The sequence below is a fragment of the Melanerpes formicivorus genome, unplaced genomic scaffold (assembly GCF_026170545.1).
Source record: "Melanerpes formicivorus ecotype bairdi unplaced genomic scaffold, bMelFor1.0.p_v2 SCAF_36, whole genome shotgun sequence".
NCBI classification, from domain to species: Eukaryota; Metazoa; Chordata; class Aves; order Piciformes; family Picidae; genus Melanerpes; species Melanerpes formicivorus.
Window position 1 is genome coordinate 2,913,599 of NW_027142388.1, and position 17,430 is coordinate 2,931,028.

The 17,430-nt window shown below is 45.2% G+C and overlaps 1 protein-coding gene across 3 annotated transcripts in view; it reads right to left on the bottom strand.

The window, feature by feature from the left end:
• Nucleotides 1-17,430, bottom strand: part of ARVCF (ARVCF delta catenin family member) — a 256,583-nt gene that overhangs the window by 9,917 nt on the left and 229,236 nt on the right. For all 3 annotated transcript variants that reach the window (XM_068157320.1, XM_068157318.1, XM_068157319.1), the window contains 5 exons: nt 4,684-4,811; nt 3,592-3,742; nt 2,020-2,212; nt 1,116-1,227; nt 466-556 (listed from right to left, as the gene is read on the bottom strand). In XM_068157320.1, coding sequence (XP_068013421.1) covers nt 466-556; nt 1,116-1,227; nt 2,020-2,212; nt 3,592-3,742; nt 4,684-4,811 — 675 coding nt within the window. The remainder of the gene's footprint in view (nt 1-465; nt 557-1,115; nt 1,228-2,019; nt 2,213-3,591; nt 3,743-4,683; nt 4,812-17,430) is intronic.

Here is a 17,430-nt window from a genome sequence, read left to right on the forward strand (position 1 = left end):
GCACGAAGCACTGCCAAAGCAGGCACTTGATTTAAAAACAGACAAGCCCTCACTCCTAAGGAGGGGTAAGGCCAAGCCCACTGCCCAGCTGAAGGCTGCATTTATTAGTGTGTGTGTACACATATATATATAAAAACGTATATATCACTGTCAAACAAGGCTCTTCTCATCTTCCAAAATTCTAACTCAGTCTATCCCAAACTCTCCCAGGTAGACTGAACTGATTATGCTGCATACAAGTTGAGAGGACAACAACAGTAATGTGCATTTCACAAGGGAAGGAATACTATCTGTATCCAGCTAATAGGACTGATCATTTTGGAACTGTGGGGTAGAAAGCATCACATAAATAATACATTTTTACCCCCTCATTCCTGGCCCTATCACTCCCATAACACAGATGTGGCAAATCCAGAAAGCAAGCAAAGAGAGCACAAGCAGAAACAGATAAAGAGAAGGACTGACCTTGACTTTTGTCCACTAGAGGCAAAGTGCTGTCGTCATAGCCAGACTTGCCAGCAGTACCTTTGGAACCCTTTGGAGCTGCAGAAACAGACTGGAAGACAAAAAATTACATAACTATAAAATTCCCACTCAAGAAAAATTAATAACAAACCCCCAACAGTCTACAGAGAGATTACAGACCACTGCTAGCCCCCTGGCTGTCGATGATGTGGCACTGGGGCATTTTTTATTCTCATTTTTCCTCTTCTCTAAATGGCAGCATTGTTGGTCTGTAAAAGGAGCTCAATCTTTTCACCAGGAAAGATGAGGAGGCTGCATGTCAGGAACAGGTGGCTGCCCTGCACTGCTAGGAATGCTTCAACCAAAAGATAACTGAGAAAAGCCCTGCTAGTACTTTCTCCAGAAAAGCATGGGCATTAGGCCTGTATGAGGTGACAAACCTCCAATCCCTGAAGAGCTACATTTCACAGACTGCTGGAAAACACACCCAGCAGTATGTGAGTGAACAAGTTGCAATACACTGTTCTATCACCTACAAGAACAGAACCAAGGTCCACAACAATCTAGCACAGTGCAGTATAAGACTAATTTAGAACAACTTCCACCCAGACTGAGTAGTTATGGCAATGCCTAAGATCCAGCATCATTACCTGGAAGTGTGATTTGTTCCACCCATCCTTCTGCAGGGCATTTCGTAGCTCTTTATAGCTCCAGATCATCTGAAGAACGTGAGATGCTGCTTTTGTTTCTCTGGGAGACTGGCTGATTTGCAAGGTGAAATTAAGAGCTTAAGTATCAAGCAGTGTAAGATCATTCAGATCACAGAATCACAGAATGTTAGGGGTTGAAAGGGACTTCGAAAGATCATCCAGTCCAACCCTCTGCCAGAGCAGGATCACCTAGGATCACCTAGGTCACACAGGAACACATCCAAGCAGGTTTTGAATGTCTCCAGAGAAGGAGACTCCACAACCTCTCTGGGCAGCCTGCTCCAGGGCTCTGGCACCCTCACAGTGAAAGAAAAAGTTTTTCCTCATGTTCATGTGGACCGTCCTCTGCTCCAGCTCGCATCCACTGCCCCTTTGTCCTACCACTGGGCATCACTGAGCAGAGCCTAGCTCTGTCCTCCTGATACTGCCCTGCACATCTTTATCAACATGAATTACTGTACCCCATTAACCATTTTACTTAAAAGAAACAGATTTCATCAGTGGCATTTTGGGAATGGAATGTTGCCACAGGAAAAAGGCCTCCCACACTAATAACTAAAGATGATAGTTTCACTGAAAATGATGCCTGCTAGATGCAAAGATGGTGCTAAGACGTATCTGACAAGAAGAGAGCATGTCCTAACGTGACTGAAGTGACTACTCAATTAGATTCTTTAATTAAGTCACCCTATTAAGGGTGCTGGCTGTTTTTACTGCGTCTATTTTAATTGCTCTGAAGGGTTAGGATTGTTGCCTAGTTTCACCAAGCAAAAGCTGCTGTTCACAGTGACATCTTCATGTTTCCAGTGAGTTCTTATGCATTTTGCCCTCAACTGTCACTTACCTTGACTTGCTGATAGCTACCAGCTTCTGAATGCCCTGTGTCTGGATCAGAGACCTTGCATTTTCTGAGCTGTCAGTAATGATTTCATGGATGGTATTCAATACTGCAACCACTGTATCCTCTTCCAGGTTCTTTGCAGATCTCTGCTGCCTGCTGGGCAAATTTCTTACCAGCTCACCCATAGCATAACTACCTAGATAAGAGGAAGAGATACCATTAGTCAGTCCTAATAAACATTTCAGCTTCCCATCCTAAATGATAAACCTCCAAGGTGTTTGCCATGTTGAAAAACTTTATGATACATGTGTTTTGAACCTCAAGACTGTAACTTTGCAATTTATCATTCACATCAAGGGGATTGAGAGTTGATACCCAAGAAAAAGTCCTCCGTGATGAATGGTAAAAGGTATTGAGGGGGGAAATAAAATAAATCTTTAGTGAGAATTTTACAGCCAACATCTATCATACTTTGCAATGCCTGAGGCAAAAAGCATCCAGTAGCTGCTGTTAATGCCACATATTCATGCTAATACACGCACATGGCTTACTCAACTTAGCCTTGTAATAGGCCTTCTGGGGCAAGGTGTGCAGACATGCATTTATTAACCTTCCCCCCACAAAAGTAAGATGATTTCCTCCTGGGTGCAGTTAGCCTTCTCAGTGTACAGTACTGGAGAAAAAACACAGAGTCCAGAGTTTATTACTCCCAGGTGCCTGTCTGTACCATTTGCCTAGCTACACCTCTGAACTATTGAAAAAGAAACTTGATATATTAAGACAGAATCCCACCTTGCTACTTGTTAGTATCAACTTTGATGATAGCCTTTAATGTGACACCAGTATTTCCTGGCCTGACAAGGTTACAGTTTAAACAAATACATCAACTAAGTACAGAAGCATCCAGAAGAAAACCCAACTCACAGTGGAATCTATCAATATTTCTGTGTGGGCAAATGCTTATTTAGCTCCTTGAAAAGAAGTCAGTGAGCAGAGTTTAAGAACTAACTGCAGGAAGAGTAAACAGTTTGGTGTCCAGCTTCTACAAGTACCTACCACACAAAATAACGAGAGGGGAAGGAAGAAGCGCAAAAAAGAGGCAACTTTAGAGCCTGATGTGCTTCCTCAGGTGAAAGTGCTACTCTAAATAGCAGGCCTAAGGAGCAATGTCTGTGTAATCACCACGTGTGACTAGGATGTACAGAATGCTAGGGGTTGGAGGTCATCTAGTCCACCACCCATGCCAATGCAGGGCCACAAATGCCATGCCAGTCAGAGCTAAAGTAAAGTCAAGAAACTTCTTAACCCACCCAATCCTGTGCACATCGACACATGCTCCCCCCTCCTGCAAAAATCTCCATCTGTTTTTACTCTCAGAGATTCTCCTCAAACCACAGCTTGTATGACTAGGCTGGAAAAACATTTTGAGATGACAGCTCTCCACTTGTGCCTACAGAGTAATCTTAGATAGCATGGATGGAAACAGGATACTAAAGGAATCTTCACCACAGATGACAGAAAATGAGGTCTCAAAGGCACCCAACATCCCAGCCAATGCAAAAGTGGAGAGGATACCTATAAGATCTTTATTGCGATGATCCATGGAAAGGTTTCTCAGGGCAATTGACACAGCCCTCACCACCTTGTCAGAGTCAGACTGGAGCAGCTCCACAAGCACTGGTAAGCCTCTCTCCTTCCGCACCGTCGCACGGATGTAGGTGGACCACTGATTGGAACACACAAGGGAGAGAAGAAACAAGACAAAGGATTGTGAGTTCATACCCTGCCCTCTCCTTGCCCATGGCGTTTCTTTCAGTGCTGTACTACGTTCATTTTCCCTGCAAAGGCTACTTAGGTTGTGTGCTGATGCATCTATAACTTAACCCATCATTCAAGTTCACCAAGCACCAAGGCAGAAGGGATGTAGAAGTTCATAGTAAAGCTCGGCAAGCCGCTGGGGAAAGTGGACAAAAACAGAAGGAAGGAGCATCATCTGCCAGCATCTGTTCTGTACACACCTCAGAGTGAAATACATCCCTCTGGGTTAGGAAAAAGGAGGTCATTTGAATGGAACAGGAAAGTATCCAAAGCATCTGTTATCTCTCCCCAACTCCAATTTCATGCTTTTATTCTGTTTCACAATTGGGTTTTTTAAGTAAACTGTATCCAAGACAGCTGTGGAACACCACCCTGCTGATCCTCAGGCTGCTGATCAGTCCCACTTTGCCACGTGGCTCTAGAAGCAGTCAGGCATACCTTTGGGAGAACTGCCTGATTAGTGCTGGGGATGCTTCAGAGAGGATATCAGAGGACACTCTGGAGTGCAGTTTCCTGAGCAATCTGACAATCCAATGAATTCAGGACACAATCATCTAACAACAGGCTTTTCTAGATGGACAAAGCAGTGGTTAAGTGGTTTAAGCAGAAAAACCTGCTCATGATTAAATTGTCATAAGCTCAGTGACACTTCCAGCATCTGTCCAGAAGATGCAAAGTATCTTAAGTGGGCAAATAAAATGGAAATAATTTCTTTGGAGCTCTCACCTCCCTTGTTTTTCAAGGAGATTTAAATGCACAAAGGAACAGCACGTATACATAATGGGACATAGCTTTGTTCTTTATTTACACAGAGGAAACAAAAGAGACTAAAGAGAAGACTGTACTCACTGTCCAGTTGCCAGCACTGAGATTCTGCAAAGCCCCTGCTGCAGCCTCCAGAGTGTTGAAGTTCTGACTTTCAGTAAGGATGGAGAGGTACAGTCGCACCACATCTGGCTGGTACAGTAATTCAAAGCCTGCAGGTGAGGAAGGAGAAAAATAAGAGCAAAAAGAAGCAGAGAAGGCAATGCCTAAATAAACACATAACATACCTTTATTTAATCACACACACAGCCAAGAAAAAGCTATACCACAGGCAGAAGGGCTTCTGCCATGTCCAGAACATTTTATTCACTGTTGAAAATGGTGCCCACAGGAACTCATGCACTGAACATTCAACCTGGGCTGAAGGTCCCTTTGCTTGTCTTCAAGTTGACAATTCCTTCTGAAATCTGTCCTATGCTGTACACTGCCTAGCAGGCTGAGTATACGAGTGCAATAACAAGGCTGTTGGAAACAATGTTTGATTTCTTAGTTTGCACCTCTAGATTCACCCTCCACTCCTGTGTTCATTCAAAACTACCTCAATACCATTCCAGACAAAAGCAGGGCCAAAAATAGCAAGCTACACAATCATATCTGCCACCCACTTCTCACATCTAGGTGACAACAGCCAGAGTCAAGTGTCAGAGTGACTAGAATCTCCAACTGGTATGTCAGGGAGAAATGCTGACTCCAGTTCAAATCCTAGATAAAGAAATACACCAGCATAGTAACACACTGAGAGCCTGGGACAGACACATATGGTAACTAAATATCTCCAGGGTCATTGTATCAGCTTTGCAGCTGAAGCACTGCAGGAACAAGAACTATTCTCAGCTCTGCCACGGATTTCCTTTTGTCATGTTGAATAACTGACAGCAGCATCCCGGCCTTCACTTCCTCATCCACTGGATTAGCATTTATCTGTCTACCCACATTAAAAAGAGGTCCCAGGCAAGAACTTCTTCATTCTGAGTTGCTGCATATTTGGAAGCAATTCTGATCCACCTTTCCTCACAAGCTGCATTGATGAGGGAAGAGTATGCAAGCATCCAGTCAAAGCACTTGCTAGACAAACATGATCTTCAAGATCATGGTGCTGATCAGATTATGGGAACACAAACCTAAATTCCCCAAAGTATTTTGGTGAGCACAGGAAGCCACAAGCAACCTATGGTCAACACAGACTCATCTGTAGTTACCGTAGCTAGAAGGTATTTCTGGCTTTGTGGCTTCTATGGTGTCTGCATAAGTTCAGTAGGCATGACTGAAGGAAAGGATTTCTGGAAAAAAACATGGCATGGGAACAAGCATAAAGGTGTGAATGAGCTAAGAGGAAATTTGAAGCTTGTTTGGAGCAGAATAATTGTAAAATATTATATATGCAAAGGAAAAAAAATGTTTTTCACAGGACAAGATGCTGTCCTAGAAGACTAGCATAATTCAAGGCAAGTTTTCCACTAACAAGAGAGGAAACCAGCAAATCACTTCCCATCTTCAGTCCTTTCTCTTCAAAATTACCCATCTCTCATACACACATTCCCATATCATGGATTACTGTTTCAGACACCTCAGCTCAAATCTGGAAGCACACAAACTGCACAATGCTCTCCTATCCTGTGCATATGCCATTGATATTTGCTTTTAAAAACTCTCTGCTGCTGAAGGCTTTCTGAAATGCAAGTCTTATGTTTAACAATCTAACACTCTCTCTGTATGTTTCATACTAGACATTGCTGTGGAGCTAGGCTAAGGTCTCAGATCTCTGGACTTTATACCGTGAATAATGCTACCATAAACACAGGCCACATGACTCCCCTGGATACACAGGGCTTATTTAGCCCATTGAAAGCAAGAAAACACTTCATCAGCCACGGGTTTCTTTGCTCCTTACCAAAAAGCTGATCTATACATGAGGATCCCTAAGCTGCCATGTGCTGGCTCACACTTTCCTTGCTCACCTCCTCACATGCACGCTATCACGCCTGCATTCTTCCCAACCCACCGGATAGTTAACCTGCTGCATGAGTCTGGGACTAGTTTTAATGCCACCACTTGCTTGCTATACGACACCCTACTGATATGTGCAAGCTGCAACAGATGGCAATCCCCAAAAGGCATCCTGCCAATCCATACCACTTACTTTTCTCTTCTCCAATGTCCTCTCCTTGAGTTGGGATCATTGCCCTCTATATTGAATGCTGAGAAAAACTATAGTTACTTAATACATGAAGCATGAACAGTTGTATAGCTTTGCTCCATTCCTCAAATAAGTTTGTTATTATGTGACTCCAGCATGACCTTCATATCACCTTCTTACTCTGCCACTTCACAAGGTGAATTGGCAATCTAAGAACTCCTGAAGAAAGACCCCTGCTGCCTGCTAAGTGTGCAGTATTCCTTTCCTGAACACTGATACTTGGAAAGTCTCTTAGGATAGCCTGCTGAGTTTGGACACTGTTATCTCTTAAGGAAGCCTTGCTGAAATGTAAATCAGAACAGCAAAAGATGAAGCTGGGGTCATCAGCAGATAATATCCATGCAGAACATTTATCACTTCTGCACTTCAGCTCAGCTTGGTCCGTGGTTGAATAGTAAGCAATCGCCCTGCGATGGCTTTGTTTTCAAGTGTCCAGCTACAATATTGGCATACTTGGGAACAGCCCAACAGGTTCATCCTCTCCTGTTCCTGAAGTGCAGTCTACAAAGTGCCCTTTCTGCCAGTCTGCACATTCCTTTTTGGCTGGACACTCTTCCTTCTCTGCATCTCCCCACATATGAATACTAAGATGCAACAACCCTCTCACCTCTGCTTACCTCCTGTGGACAGAGCTGCATTCCAGTCATGCACCTCCCACCCGCCTTCTGTCATGACTTCTCTTCATGCATGAGAGCCTCTCCCCTTCTTCCTACTTACTAATGTGAGAGCAGCTCAAAAATGTTTTCACCTTCTCTCTTCAATAAGGCACAGCATCTCCTCTACCAATTACCAGTACATTCCTGCTTTGGGGCATAACCCTCAGCCAGTCTGGTGGATGATTCCCACCTTGCTCCACGCATTCCCATTTCCCAACTACATTTGTGCTTCTGCCCTACTCGAGTTAGCAAATGCCATGCACCATATGTGAAATTCTGTCCTCTTTCACTTTTTCTCCCTGCTCTCCTCAACTGCTTCATCCTTCCAGCACTGCAGCACTTCTGTGTCATTTTGCCTATGCTAGCAAAAGGCAGGCAGGAGTAGCTAAAATAAAGTATTAAGAATGTCCCTCATGGATGGCTGCTCATTAGCAGAGATGAGAACCTAATAGCAAGAAAGTTCCTGCTGCACCGGAGGGTTTTTCCCTCATTGACAGCAAGCTGACACTTTTCATAAGCATTAGAGTCCCTTAAAAAGCAACAAACAAGTTTTGTATTTTCTCCATCTGCCTCCTGTCCTAATGAATCCAGCTCTGCTATTTATAGGATGCAATTTGTCTGAATTATTAAAACTTTCCTCCCAGTGTTGCGTGGAGGCCTTGCACGCTTCTCCATGAAGCACTTGGAGCACCTTGCTGGGAAGCACAGCTGGTCTCACCTCCATTAAGCACCTGCTTCTCTTCAAAACTGATTTCCTTAATTCCAAGATCATCTTCATTATTTTTTTCCCAGGTAATGTTACTTTTGTGCACTGCATGGCTAGTTGCTTATAGCCATGTTTTAAAATGGAAATGAGAGAAGAGGGTCACCAGTGACAGGCAGCACATCAATGGAGGAAAACAACTGCTGGTTTTGCCCTTTAAAAAGCTGGTTTGATTATAGCCCAGTTTCAGCACCGCCCTTAAAAAGACAATTTCTCCTGGAATAAATGAGACTTTTCCATCAGTTAGAGATTTGTGCTGAGTTGCAATCTACAGTGTTTCCTGCTGGAAAAGCATGGGGATAAGTCACTTATTGCTTTTTGTCATTGCAGAAAGCAAAGCAAACAAGTTCACTATATTAGCTTTTGCCTTTTAGAGGAACAGAAAATGCCTTGGACGCTGATGCCATTGTGAGTGTCAGACATTTTACAGCATCTAAGCATTCCTGCCAGCTACTGGCACCAACGTGCAGATGAAGGAAGATCTTCCACGTCAGACTCATCCTCACCAACAGGCTGTAGTCTTATCTTTCCAGATAAAAAAAAAAGAGGAGGGTGAGCTTCTTTGCAGCAGAGTTGCTCAAAATTGGCAAATGGATTTGTTCACACTGGCAGGAGATGCCAGGTGGATTATCCTTTATTTGCCCACAGACAGTGACAGCGCAGACAGCAATTTCAATCCTGAACGGGAAACACCTGAGGAATTAACGAGGGCTGATTAACCATCTCCATCCACTCAGCCCTCAGTCCCTGGGCTGAGAATGATGCAGCAATTTCTGTATTATCTCCTCCACAAACGTCTTTGCTCTCATCTTGGCAATGCAGATCCTGTACCTATACTTAGCTGCATTCTGGCAATAACACAGATTACTGCACCAGGTGCCTATCTCTGATACACTAGCTTCGTCTCAAATTCTGACAACTGTCTTTGCAGCAAGGCTGCCAAGTCTGTTCCACTTCACCCATTCCATTTAGGATCTATTCTCTCCCTACAGGCATGGGAAACTACACTCATGTGGATATTGGTCAGAGAGCTCTCCTACTGCTGTAGCAGAACTGTGCTGTCTCATTTCAAACAGAAACTCTGAGCTGCTGTTTGAAAAGAGAGACAAGTTTCCTAATAAGCTTCAAGGAGTCTGGCAGAAGTTGAGGAAAAATGAAAAAAACCCAAACCCTCAGCCCTAGGAAAAAATAATCATCACCAAAATGAACTCTGATAGCTACTCATTCTTGCAGGTCCAGAGGCATCAGGTTTTGCATTCAGGCCTCTTTGGAAGCAATTTAGTATCATAGTATCATTCAGGGTTGGAAGGGACCACAAGGATCATCTAGTTCCAACCCCCCTGCCATGGGCAGGGACACCCCACACTAGATTAGGCTGGACAGAGCCTCATCCAGCCTGGGCTTAAACACCCCCAGGGACGGGGCCTCGACCACCTCCCTGGACAACCCATTCCAGGGTTTCATCACTCTCATGGTGAAGAACCTCCTCCTCACATCTAGCCTGAATCTCCCCACCTCCAGCTTCATTCCATTCCCCCTAGTCCTATCACTACCTGAGATCCTGCACTTTAGTTCCCAATACAGAGAAGTCACAGCACCACCTGGAATTCTGGGATGACACTAAACCAAGAGGTGCCTTCCAGGACCACGGCGAGGGTGTGCCAGCCAGTTCAAGGGCTGAGCTGGCGCTGTGGTGGTCAATTTCAAGCGCAAGATGTGACAGCTACCGGCAGATGGAGCGAGAGGAGCCCAAACCGCAACTTCTCTGCAAGGTCATAGACTAAGAGAAGTGTAGGTTAAGAAAGCAGCTCCCTAAGCAACTGGGAAGGCATGAGCAAAAATAAAGACACTGGGGGGAGAGGGGGAAGAAAAGGAAAGAAAGAAATAAATTAAACAAAAACATCAGTAAAAGGAATGAACAATTTGCTTCTGCCAGAAGAGAAGCTCCACAGATTCTGGGCTCCTGCCCTCTGCTGACAACAGGCTGGTAACTTCATTACAGCCCCTCAGCCCCTGGAGTTAATTGTTTGCAAGCTGAACAGTTGTAAAAGAGAGGTCAGAATTATTTGCTGCAAAACCGTTTTCAGAACATGCAAGCAGCAATTCAGTCCAGCAGCTCAACACTCCCTTTCCAGGGGTGCCTCACCCTGCAGTATGGTTTTGTAGCAGCCCCCTAGGAGGCTGGGGGGAGCCAGCTGGTTACTTCAGAAAAACAGTAATCACATCCTTGGAAAAAAGACCCATCAGCTCCATTCCATCTGCATGCTGTGCTCCAGCACCCAGTGCACAAAACAGCTCGAATGCCAACATAAACTTGCAAGGTTCTTCTAATTGAAAGGCTTAACAGTAGAGGAAACATAGCCAGCTCCAACAGAGCCAAATGCTTGGCACAATCGATGGAGAATGCAGCTCGATGCAGATACATGTAGAATACTAAGTGTCATACAGCAGAGGCTGCCAACTCCTGCAACGAATGAAGGAGAAATAATAGGTGGAAAAGTTCTGAATAGTCCCTACAGCTTTCCCTTCAAGGTACAGCACGAGTCAGCACAGGTATTACGCTTACTGCGGGGATCCAATCATGAATGCAGCACCCACCACTGAGCAGGAGGCTCTGAAGACAGAACAGCCTTTGAATTGTATTGAAAAGAACCAGCAGAATAATATGGGACACACGAGACTCCAATCAGGCTTGAAGGAATGTTTCAGAGGAGTTTACCTATTTAAAGAATGAGCACCAGAGTGTGTGACCTTTCCAATTAATCTACTGAGTCACACCAATTCTAAATTTACATAAACTCTCCCCAGCTTACCACAATGAAAGAAGCCATGGCACACTAGTTAAAAAGGAAAGCAGACAACCCCCCACCCCACAGGATGGAACAGGAATGTCTCCAGCACTGCCAGGCATGGAGGTATGCAAAAAGACAACACAAGGAGCTTGGCTGACTGTAGGGAAGACAGAAAGGCAGCAAGGAAAGGAAATGGGAGGGCAAAGCAGTGCAGGAGAAATAAGGATGCCTGGGAAAGCAAGCTGTCTTTTGCTATTTCTATTACTCTTTACATTTCCCAAGCCCCACAAGCTGTCATCAAAGGAACTTCTCTTACAGAGAGTGCTTTGTAAGAGGTTGGTCATATTCCACTTCATATCCAAAGAATATGCAATTGAACAAAGAGGTGGCTCGATTAAACACAACCCATTCTGACCCTGTGTGAGTTCCAGCACTTCTGTTTTCTGTGAGCAGACATTTTAAAGCTAATACAGCTTTCCCTTTCCAGAGGACTTGCAAGCAGCATTCCTCCCAGCAGCGTTTGACAGGCTGCCCAATAACAAAAGCTTTTTCAAGTGTATGCAGCTAAGTCTCTTGGCAACTGGAGATGTTCCGTTAACAACCTTCTCTCCTCAGTTCGCTAATCAGCAGTGAAAGCTCTGGAGGACCAATACTTAATAAGTATCTGAAAGTTGCAGCAGATAACTAGAGCACTACCCAAGCTCCTAGTTCAAAAGGGGAATGTGCTGTCCCCGTGGACCCGTTACCGAAGGGCAGGAAATGCCTGGCAGCCAGGCTGAGAGACGTAGAGCTGCCAAAGGTCTCCACTGAAAGGTGAGGAGGCATGAGGGTGAGCAGCAGAACATCCAAGCATTTGTAAGTCACCTTTTGTTTGTTTGGTTTGGTTTTTTTTCTGTTTCTGAGAAACACCCTTGTTACAGGCAACAATTCTTCGGACCCAGAGTTAACATTTAGCCCTCTGGCTGCAAGATCAGAATGGATGGTTCATGTAAATAGCTGCCTTTACTCTAGTCCCAGAAGACTTACATCTGACCTTGGAGGCTTTAAGTATAGCACATTAAATGTTAACACTTGTTCTCTTGCCAGTTTCTCTGACCCAAAGTTATTTTTATTTACTTCACAGTGATAAAGGGAACAGGACAATGACATTCTATGATTCTGTTATTCCAAAAGCAAGTGTTTTGAAGTGCAATTAGTACCTAAAAATCAAACCTCAAATAACATTCACACCCTCTCTCACGCACAGAACACACACTGGCCTGGCTGCTTTGTGAGCTACACACCAAACACGGTATGCTCAAGTGCAGGTTCCCCTTGTCACCCTACCAGCTCCCAGAATGCACTCCAAGCCCTGCATCACCACTGCAAAATCTCAAAATGGGACTTGGTTCAACTCCTGGCTCACATACACAAGGGAACAGCAAACTAATTTGCACCAAAGGTCTGCCAGCTCTGCAGGGTTTCCCAGTGTGACATTGCTAGCTGTGCAAGGGTACTGCACTCCTGCTGGCTCAGCCACACCTGACTGTAAGCTACAGGTGAACACTTTCTTGCCTGGAGAAAAATTCCCTGTCTGCAGTACTCTTAGAGAGTAAGGGTTGTCCATTACTCTCAACCACTACAGTATTTTAGGACAAAAAACAGATGAAGCTTATCAGGCTGGTGATCTCTGTGTGACAGTGGATCAATATGTCAGGAGAGCAGCAATGCAGATGCTCCTAGATGTGGGCAATCCTGCCTGCTGCCTCCAGAGAAACTTGTTCCTGAAGTGTTCAGGTTAGGTTGATAACAAAAGGCCACTGGGCACAGTGATGATGTGCATTGCACTGGGGATTTCTTAAACAGGCAGCAGCTTGGCCCATGCCTACAGGATCAATACCAAGCGTGTCATCGATCATGTTATGTTTCCCTGGGAGGGAAAAGCTGAATTTCCAGATGCTGTCTGCTACATAACAGGAATATTAGACCAACAGTGGACAAGGTCAAATGTCCATACTTACTCTTTTAGAGATCAGTGCTGCTGCTACTATTGACTAGGGGTGCTTGTGACACACCTGTCTCTGTCTCTGAGAGGGCCCAGAAATACACGACTGACTTGTTTTCTTCCTCCTCTCTGAAGGGCCCCAGATGGTAGTGCTTGGTGACTGTTCACATGCCCTGAGGGGTGTCTCCTTGTGCCTGGCACCAAACAGCTCTATTTTTTCACCCCTCCTTTTCAGCCACAGACAGCAATTGCAAGGAGTGCACAATCTATGCACTGCCCAGCCTGGCTGCCTTGTCTGGCTCCAGGCGTTTGGGCCAGTTACACCAGTAGAAAATGTGGAAGCTCAAGGAGGTGTCAACTTAATGTCCTCAGAGTTACAAGCATGAGTCAAGAACATGCAGGTATGCTGCAATAACCCAAATCCATCTTTGGCTCTGCTATGTACAGCTCTGGAAATGTGCCAGTAAGAAGGTGCACTACAGAAAGCCAAATTTGGTAAAAGCAGGTGTGGAAATGGACCTCTCTTCTTAGAGGGAAAAGCTCTTCAGTGGAGGAACTCTAGGCTAGAACTTGCTTACTCTCTGCCTTGGTAGGGCTTGAATTCACAGTATCACAAAGGTTGGAAGAGACCTCAAAGATCATCGAGTCCAACCTGTCACCACAGACCTCATGACTAGACCATGGCACCAAGTGCCATGTCCAGTCCCCTCTTGAACACCTCCAGGGACGGTGACTCCACCACCTCCCTGGGCAGCACATTCCAATGACGAATGAAGAACTTTCTCCTCACCCTGAGCCTAAACTTCCCCTGGTGCAGCCTGAGACTGTCCTCTCTTGTTCTGGTGCTGGTTGCCTGGGAGAAGAGACCAACCCCTTCCTGGCTACAACCACCTTTCAGGTAGTTGTAGAGGGCCATAAGGTCACCCCTGAGCCTCCTCTTCTCCAGCCTAAACAATCCCAGCTCCCTCAACCCCTCCTCATAGGGCTGTGCTCAAGGCCTCTCCCCAGCCTTGTTGCCCTTCTCTGGACATATTCAAGTGTCTTGATGTCCTTCCTAAACTGAGGGGCCCAGAACTGGACACAGTACTCAAGGTGTGGCCTAACCAATGCAGAGTACAGGGGCACAATGACTTCTCTGCTCCTGCTGGCCACACTATTCCTAATGCAGGCCAGGATGCCATTGGCCTTCTTGGCCCCCTGGGCACACTGCTGGCTCATGCTTAGGCAGCAGTCAATCAGCACCCCCAGGTCCCTCTCTGTTTGGCAGCTCTCCAGCCACTCCAACCCCAGCCTGTAGCTCTGCATGGGGTTGCCGTGGCCAAAGTGCAGCACCTGGTACTTGGACTTGTTGAATGCCATCCCATTGGACTCCTTTATGGAGCACACTGCAAGCCTTTTCCATTTAGCTAAGCTTTCCCAAAGGCACAAAAGAAACAGAGATATGTCTGGCAAAACTAATGAGGACTGGGAACTTGAGGAAAATTATTACTTTTCACATGATATAAACAAGTGTTTTTACAACTGTACATTCATGTATGCATGCCAGGATGTCTGTGTTTTCAGGGGCTATTTTAAACTGAAAACCCCAAACCCAGGTAAAAACATTTTATTTACATCCCCCTCTCCCCCAGCTCAGTAATGCATGACACTGCTTCTCTGATCATAGCTGCCATGTGCTGCAGCTGAACAGACCTCAGATCTGAGACAGACTCTGATTACTGCTGTACCTAGTGCAGATGCCCAACTGTCAGAAGGTTTGAGCTTACTGTGTAAAATGTGTTTATTAAAGAGAGAGATACTGACTGATCCCCTGAAGGAAAGCCCATTAAAAAACCTATCAGCTATGTCCAGTAATGAGATGCAGTTTGTTAGTATCTTATCAACAAGTACAAGAGGTTCCTAACAGAAAAAAAACATCTCAGAATTAGACTCATCACTGAAAAGCAACAACACTGTTAAGGGACTCCTTCCTTCAACTCGTGGCTGCCCGGACCTACCATCTTCTTTCCTCTAGTCTTTTGTGTGTGTTTAGCTAAGGATCATGTGTTCCAAATCACTCTTTTTTGGCCTCAAGCCCCTGTAAAAATCAGCTCTGCAGTTCCAGATGCCAATCAGCTGCTTTGACTCCACGAAGCTAACGAGCTTTTAGCTTCCTCCCAGCTCAGTAGTAGAAACCTGTCTGCAGAGAAAGCTTATTGCCAAAGGAATCATGTATTGGTCCTTAGCTCCAGATGCCACTTCAGTACACTTCTTTTATTAAAAAGATTCTGACATTATTCAGAACTAGATATTGAAAACCTTCATAAACTTACTATCAGAAAACTCCAGCAAGTAGGGAAGCACTGAGAAGTGGAGAAAACACTACAGAAGACAGTTGCAAGGCAAAACTTACTTTGCTAAAACATCCACACTTCCTCAGACATTAAATACCAAGTTATGCAAGAAAGGTGGGAAAAGCACCAAACCCTTTCTCACCTCTGCAGACCTTGTGAGGATCTTCTTTCCTGTCTCCAAGAGAAGGCCATATGAAATGTACTGGATCATGAGACTGGGTGTAATCTCACTATTGCACTATATTGGACACTATACCACTGTATTTGACATAGCAGGCCAGGAGAGCTCATAAACGGTTGTGGAGTGCAAGAGAAGCCACAGTGCTACATAGTGCAAAGCTGTAAGGTTCAGCATCAGGTGGGAACCAGCTGTCAGACTGGAGAGCTCTTGGACTCCCCACCCCTGAAGTGGTACTGCAGAGCTGGCAGCTAAGAGAAGCAGCAGCCAGCAGTCTTGGCAGTCTGGCTTGTGTCAGGGAGAGTGACTGCAGCAAGCAGCCACTGCTTTGCCTGGATACAGCAGCCACACTCCTCCAGACCTCCATGGATACTATTCCTCCCCAGCAGGCCTGTGGTGAGGCAGGGTGTGGGGGGACCCAGAGCACTCTGTGGGACTAGCCCTTCTCTGCCTTCATGCACTGGAGTGCTGGCACTGAACCATCAGCAGTGAGGCAAAACCCAGTCCTCCATCACTCGGGAATTCGCAGGAACAGGACTGCTTTGTCAGGTGAGGGACTACAGGGGTTTCCACTGGCTGCACTTCAAAACACCGGCCTGCTGCTGAGGGACCTTCTGCTCTGCTTTGAAAGCCTGCAGGCTTCTGACAAGAGTTTGGATGTATCAGTAGTGGGCGCTGCTCAGAGCTGCAATGGACAAGAATCAACACACAGGGCTTCCACTTGGGCTGGCACCTGTCAGGTTCTCTGCATCCTGTCTTGAGTTTTACCTTCAGTGCCAAGGGAGAAACAACTTCAAGAATAACCCCTAATCTTTCAGAGCTCACACACACTGAACTACTCTTGGAAGCCAATTTCAAACCTTCTTTCTGGGTTACTCATGCTTCACCAAGCCTCCCCATACTCCTGCTTCTCATCGTGATTTCTATATAAAGTCTCATAACTGGTCATAAGCCATTACACAGGTATTTGGTTATTCAGATCACTTCAGCTGCTTGTTAGAGGCCAGTCAGCTTAAGGCAGTGAAGGGCAGCACAACTCTACAGCCTGAATCCCTTGAATAAGTAGGAAGAATAAATCTCTCTATTCTCTAGCGGATCTACCCTCACAAAAACATAGAACACTTCCCAGTAGGAAGAAAATATTTGGATATAAACAACTAAGCTCTTTTGGGGTAAATGTTACCATAACACAGGCTGAGAAGCAACTAGCAGGTCCAGTCTCAGGCTAGAGAAATGAAAGGTGAGTGATAGCCAGTCACCTAGCCTGATAAAGGCAGCCTGTTTGGTTCATTACAAGCAGAGTCCTGCAATCTTGCCTTTAGAAGCATTTTATAAGCAAGTGCCATATGGAAAGATTCCCTCGTGTTATTAAATAATTTATTATACTCCAACCCCAACACTTCCTCCAATCCTGTTTGTGTCCTCAAATTGCTAATTAATTCCTGCTACAGCTTCCAAAGTCTCTCTCCATTTCATGAAAGCTTCCACACGCACCCAAAGGCAGCCCAGCGCCTCTAATCTGTCTCAATTACAGTCACCATGCTGCTGTCAGGCAATTCAAGTATCTCCCAAGCATCCAAAAAAAGAACGTGATGTTTTCAATGTCAAATAAATGTCAGTGGAAGCAGCATGAAGAAAACGTTTCCTTCAACTTCTGTAACCAAAAAAATGAGACTTGCAGCCCAGGTTTGCAAAGTATAGTATTTGAGTACTTAATTCTCGTGGATTTCAGCATAAGCTAGAAATCTTAATGCCTTCAAGAACAGAGATTTTTCACCCACCCTCAAAGCACTGTATCCAGGCAGGGACTACAGATAAGGCATCATTTCACAGTATCACAAAGGTTGGAAGAGACCTCGAGGATCATC